General features: G+C 40.0%; 1 protein-coding gene across 7 annotated transcripts in view; it reads right to left on the bottom strand.

Annotated features, from left to right (window-relative positions):
- Nucleotides 1-6,483, bottom strand: part of klhl32 (kelch-like family member 32) — a 293,533-nt gene that overhangs the window by 39,776 nt on the left and 247,274 nt on the right. For all 7 annotated transcript variants that reach the window (XM_043685384.1, XM_043685379.1, XM_043685376.1 and 4 more), the window contains one exon: nt 5,265-5,991. In XM_043685384.1, coding sequence (XP_043541319.1) covers nt 5,265-5,991 — 727 coding nt within the window. The remainder of the gene's footprint in view (nt 1-5,264; nt 5,992-6,483) is intronic.

Here is a 6,483-nt window from a genome sequence, read left to right as displayed (position 1 = left end):
ATCTGCTGATCAGGTGTTTCAGTTTCTGTTGTAGTTCTTTGGCCAGTTTGTGTGATGGTGTCCCTGGTAGTGATACTATGGGTCTGAGTGTGATGTCTGGTTTGTGTACTTTAGGTAATCCATAGAACCTGGGGGTGTTGTTGCTTTCCGTTTTCATTCTTTGTAGGTCAGCTCTGGTTATCTGTCCGTTTTTTCTTAGATTCCTTAGTGTGTTATTTATCCTATTGGTGAGCTGTGGGGTGGGGTCAAACTCCCTCTTTTGGTAGGTGTTGGTATCTTCAAGTAGTTGTTGTGCTTTTTGGATGTAATCAGATTTATCTAGGATGACCGTCATTCTGCCTTTATCTGCTGGTAGTATGATTATGTTCTTATCGTTTCTTAGTGATTTCAGTGCTTCCCTCTCCTTGGTGTTGAGGTTATGTGTTTGTCTTTTCCTTATTATCATAGGTACGACAGTTTGTCTCACTGTTTGTTGTGAACAGAACCACAACAATGAGCACCCGAGCTACAAATCTTCGCACAAACTATGATACAAATATCTCAGCAAGAGGCCCAGCAATCACTTCCCTAGCTTCCCACAGAGTTCTAGGGTACACCTGATCAGGTCCTGGGGATTTATCCACTTTTAACCATTTCAAGACATCCAGCACTTCCTCCTCTGAAATATGGACATTTTTCATGATGTCACCATCTATTTCCCTACAGTCTATATCTTCCATATCCTTTTCCACAGTAAATACTGATGCAAAATAGTCGTTTAGTATCTCCCCCATTTTCTGCGGCTCCACACAAAGGCTGCCTTGCTGATCTTTGAGGGGGCCTATTCCCTCCCAAGTTACACTTTTGTCCTTAATATATTTATAAAAACTCTTTGGATTCTCCTTAATTCTGTTTGCCAAAGCAATCTCATGTCCCCTTTTTGCCCTCCTGATTTCCCTCTTAAGTATACTCCTACTGCCTTACTGCCTTTATACTCATCTAAGGATTCACTCGATCTATCCTGTCTATAACTGACATATGCTTACATCTTTTTCTTAACCAAACCCTCAATTTCTTTAGTCATCCAGAATTCCCTATGCCTACCAACCTTTCCTTTCACCCTGACAGGAATATACTTTCTCTGGATTCTTGTTACCTCATTTCTGAAGGCTTCCCATTTTCCAGCTGGCCTTTACCTGCGAACATCTGCCCCCAGTCAGCTTTTGAAAGTTCTTGCCTTTCTCCAATTTAGAACTTCAACTTTTAGATCTGGTCTATCCTTTTCCATCACTATTTTAAATCTAATAGAATTATGGCCGCTGGCCCCAAAGTGCTCCCCCACTGACACCTCAGTCACCTGCCCTGCCTTATTTCCCAAGAGTAGGTCAAGTTTTGCACCTTCTCTGGTAGGTACATCCACATACTGAATCAGAAAATTTTCTTGTACACACTTAACAAATTCCTTTCCATCTAAACCCTTAAAGTTAAAAATAGTTGTTTCTGACCCACACTTCTCACTTCTGAACTAGTACTAAATTCTATCATGTTATGCTCACTATTTCCTAGGGGATCTTTTAATTGAAGCTTATTTATAAAACCTGCCTCATATACATTACAAGATCTAAAGTAGCCTGCCTCCTGGTTGGCGACATGTGATATTGCCTGAGGAAACTATGCCTAATGCACTGTTTGAATTAATTGTCGCAGGTAGCTTTTCTAATTGGATCAATCCAATCAAAATGAAGATTGAAGTCACTCATAAATTATTGTTCTTTTTTTTTTACACGCTCCTATTCTTTGTTGAATTATAGCCTTTCCTGCAGAATGACTAGTGTTTGGGAGGTGTATATTACTCCTACCAATATCTTCTTTCCCTTGCTGTTTTTATCTCTGCCCAGATAGAATCTGCATCATCAGAGCCTAGATCATCTCTCACAACTATATCTCTTTCATCTCTGACTGACCCCATCCCATTTTCCAACCCTCCTGTTTCTCTGAAAAGTCAAAAATCTCTGGATGTTAAATTCTCAGTTTTGAGTTTCTTGTAACCATGTTACCATAATGGTATGAAATCACATTCATTTAGCTCAGTTTGTGCCATCACTTCATCTAATTCATTCCAATGTTTTGTGCATTGAGATACAAAACCTTTAAGATTGTTATATTATCAAATTTCCCTACACCTTTATGGTCCCTTGGTACAATATGACAATCACACATTCTGTCCCTTCTTTTTATTTTCTGGTAACAATTAACCCCAATGCTAACCCACAACCCTACTTTCTGCTTTATCTTTGATTTTATAATTTTCCATGCAATTGAATACACCCAACTCCCACTCTGCCACTATTTAGTTTAAAGCCCTATCCATGGCCCAAGTTACATGATTCATCAGGACTTGGTCCCATTGTGATTCAGGTCGAGCATGGGAAAAGTCCTTCCTTCCCCAGTATTGGCATTAATGTCCCATGAATTCAAACCCATTTCTTACACCAACCAACTTTGAACCACACATTTACCTCTTTAATCTTGTTGACGCTGTGCCAATTAGCTTGTGACTCAGGTAGTAATTTGGAGATTGCCATTTTGTTTCTATTTTTTAAATTTAGCCCCAAGCTGCTCATATTTCCTCAGTAGAACCTCTTTCTGCTTTGCATCTATATTGTTGGTACCTACGTGGACTGTCTCTTTCCCTTCCACTCCAAATTTCTCTGTAGTTCAGGTGCGATATCCTGAACCTAGGTACCAAACAAGTGACTCTCAATCTTGGCCACAGAGAACACTGTCTATTCCCCTGATTAAACTATCCCTGATCACAACGACATTTCTCTTTACTCCCTGCTCTTGAATAGCTACCTGTTCCATGGTCAGTTTGCTCTCCTCCCTAAAGCTCCCACTCTCATCCACACTGGGAGCAAGAATCTCAAACCTGTTGGACAAGATCAAGGACTGAGAAGGATTGAGGTTCCTGTAGCACTACCTCTTGGATCTCTGTATGTGCCTCACTGGTAGTCACACTTTCCTACCCCTGACCGAATTTGAGGTAATGAGTCTAAGGGGTATGACTGCCTCCTGAAACACAGTGCGCAGGTAACTCTTGTTGGCCAGAGGCTGCTCACACAAAGACAGTAGCTGTAAACTGAAGTTACCCGAGCCCTAGCTGCTGGCTTGGGCAGGCTTGAGCTAGTTCAGTTGTGAGGCATGAATAATAGGGAAATCCTTATTTGGAGGAAGAATAATGAGGTAATCCGAAAGGTGTCCTCGAAGTGAGCTGAGAGTGGAAAGACACCCCTCTCGGATGAGCTGAGGAGCCAACAAGAACAAGACACCGCAGTTTGGGAAGATAAGGAAAAAGGATAAAAATGAAGGATTTTCAGGATACCATCAGTAAAAGTTCTGGACAGCAACCTTTGCAAAATGCAACCCCATAATTGGATGTGCAGGAGACGCCAGACCTGGAAAAATGCCCAGCCAGTGTAATCTTCTATTCTTGGGTATTAGCTTTTATTTTGCTGACTGTTCTGGGAATGTCAAGTTTAGTCGGTAGTGATAAATTGCATGCTTGCTGTTAACCTTCTTCTAACCAAATGATATGAATTGTCTGTCTGTTTTAACTGAACTAATGAAAGGTAGTGGTTAATTGATGCAGATTTGACTCTTGTCTGCTTTCTGCCCAAACCAGAATTTATAGCACACTGTAAATTTTTATACTGTGTTATGATCGAGCTCTCCACAATCACCTGATGAAGGAGCTTCGCTCCGAAAGCTAGTGTGCTTCCAATTAAACCTGTTGGACTATAACCTGGTGTTGTGTGATTTTTAACTTTGTACATTCAAATTGTGATGTGATCTGATCTGAATGTACCACAATCTCAGCTTATCTGATGCTCTAATCTTCAGTCATATCTTTTTACCAGATTTCAATGTTACCCCTAGCTGATTTTCCCGCTCTGCCTTTAGTAAACTTGAAGCAATTGAACAATTCTGCTGTCTGTGTCTTTGTCCTCTGCTCACTGATGTACCTTGGCTCCCAATCAGGTAATGCCTTGAATTTAAAATTCTCATCCTGCTTTTCAAATCCCTTCATGGCCTCACCTCACCTTGTTTAAGTAATCTCCTCCAACTCCACAACCCTTCACAACACCTTTGCACAACGGATCTGGCCTCTTGTGAATTCCTAATCCTAATTATACTACTGTGCCTTCAGTTACTTAAATAGAATCTCTTGAATTCCTTCCCTAAACTTCTTGCCTCACTACTATGGTTTTCATCCTTTAAGATACTTCTTAAAACCAACACCCATGACCAAGCTTCAGTCAGTTGACCTAAAATCATCTTATATGGTTCAGTGTTAAATCTTATTTTATAAAATTTCTGAAGTGCCTTGCATCATTTCATTTGCTATAAGATCTATAAAAATACAAGTTATTGATGCTGTAATGTGGAAATGTGCCTTGTTGAATGCTTTCTGAAAATTCTCTTTGTCACCTTCACAAAACACAATTACATTTGTCAAACTCGCTATGCCTTTAAACAAAACTGAGGTTTCTAGTAATGAAGTCAGACACAGCTTTATAATCACAATATTTTTTTCTTTCTCTTCAATTTTATCCTAAGTTGTCACATTTTCTGATCCCAACCTCAATTTTCATTTGTGAAGAAGATTTAAACATTATGATCAGATTTTATCGAAACATATGGTTTTCTAAAAGGTGTTGCTTGAGAATATTTATTTATTCCTTTGAAGTAGTAGCAGAGAGCAATCTGAACCAAGATAGTAGTGGAAAGAAGTTACAGATTGCCTCAGGATTCTTATATTATGAAAGGTGAAATGTTATAATTATAAATGTTTTAACATTTTAACCTGTATCGACCACAGTACATCGATTCTGATTAATTACTTATGAAGCAGTTAGAAAACATATCAAAAAAATTAGATCAGTTTCTCTCTTTAACAAACCTTTCTTTTGATTAGAGCTGAAAATGTGTTGCTGGAAAAGCGCAGCAGGTCAGGCAGCATCCAAGGAACAGGAGAATCGACGTTTCGGGCATATGCCTTTCTTCCTGAAGAAGGGCTTATGCCCGAAACATCGATTCTCCTGTTCCTTGGATGCTGCCTGACCTGCTGCGTTTTTCCAGCAACACATTTTCAGCTCTGATCTCCAGCATCTGCAGTCCTCACTTTCTCCTTTCTTTTGATTAACCTATCTGTGGCCTAATAAAGTAAAACCGACATACCAGATTCTCAATAGATGGCATTAAAACACAGAATTACTGATCCTTACCTGATATCCAAAGGAGCCCATCAGCCATACAACCTGCATGGCAGGACAGCGATCTATCAAAGGATTGTACAAAAGACCACTTGTTCTTCTTCGTACAGTATCTCTCGACAGTAGGCAAAACCTGTCGTAGTTCATTCCTTCCACCCACTGCGTACAGATATTCATCCAAAGCTCCAAGTACAAAATGCTCACGGCAGTTTTTCATGGGAGCTATCTCTGTCCAAGTGTTACTGCGAGGATCAAAACGGCATGCAGTCCTCACTGCACAGGTGCGACCTGTTGCGTGCTCTACCTCTCCGCCTGCTACAAAAAGGAAGTCTCCCATGACAGCCACACAATGATGACTTCTTCCCACTGGCATTGGAGACAGCTCACTCCAGTTTGAAACCCTTGCTATGTGAACATTCTCCTGGTTCACCGGATTAAAGTAACGCAGGTCTTTCACTTTGCAAATCTCCCGTTTCTTACCACCTACAATGTAAAGTGTTTCTGACTGAAAGCGAGGTCGTGTCCTGATGGTTTGCCATATGGGCTGTGCATAGATGCTCTGGTGGTAATCCAAGGATTCAGTTATGAAAGCTGTGACAGTTTCACTGGCCTGAACCAGAGGATGAGATAGGGCTACGGCATGAAGTGTGTCAACATCCATCAAACCGAAGCGTACATACTGTAAGAGTTCATCCATATACTGATACCGACAGCCATTTTCCAACCACCTGACTGCCAGCTGTCAAAATAAAACAAAGTAGCCTGGTTAGTCTTATAAAACATGAAAATACACCTTTTTTGGGAAAGTCAATCACTATTACACTTGAAATTTGAAGTTTAGAATTATTAAATATTCCTAGCATTCATACATAAACCAAGGATACAATCTTCTGATTTGATAAACAAAATATGGTTAATCGCTAATTTGAAAGTCCATTTAATTTCTGACTACAGCTTGGAATCTAAATCAAAATCAAAAGTAATGCAAATTAAGACTTTGTTTTCTCAGTCTGAAGTTAAAATCATAATTGCACTCAACAATGATAATTAAATTAAAAATGATAATGTGGCCAAAATGCCACTGATCCCTTCACTGCTATTGTACTTTATTTAACTAGGGTGTACCTGCCTACAACATTTATCCTGGAAATGTGTTGCTGGAAAAGCGCAGCAGGTCAGGCAGCATCCAGGGAACAGGAGAATCGACGTTTCGGGCATAAGCCCTTCTTCA

This window comes from Chiloscyllium plagiosum, chromosome 3 (genome assembly GCF_004010195.1).
Source record: "Chiloscyllium plagiosum isolate BGI_BamShark_2017 chromosome 3, ASM401019v2, whole genome shotgun sequence".
Lineage (NCBI taxonomy): Eukaryota > Metazoa > Chordata > Chondrichthyes > Orectolobiformes > Hemiscylliidae > Chiloscyllium > Chiloscyllium plagiosum.
The sequence above is the reverse complement of the archived record's forward strand: the minus strand, read 5'-3'. Positions and strand labels throughout refer to the sequence as shown.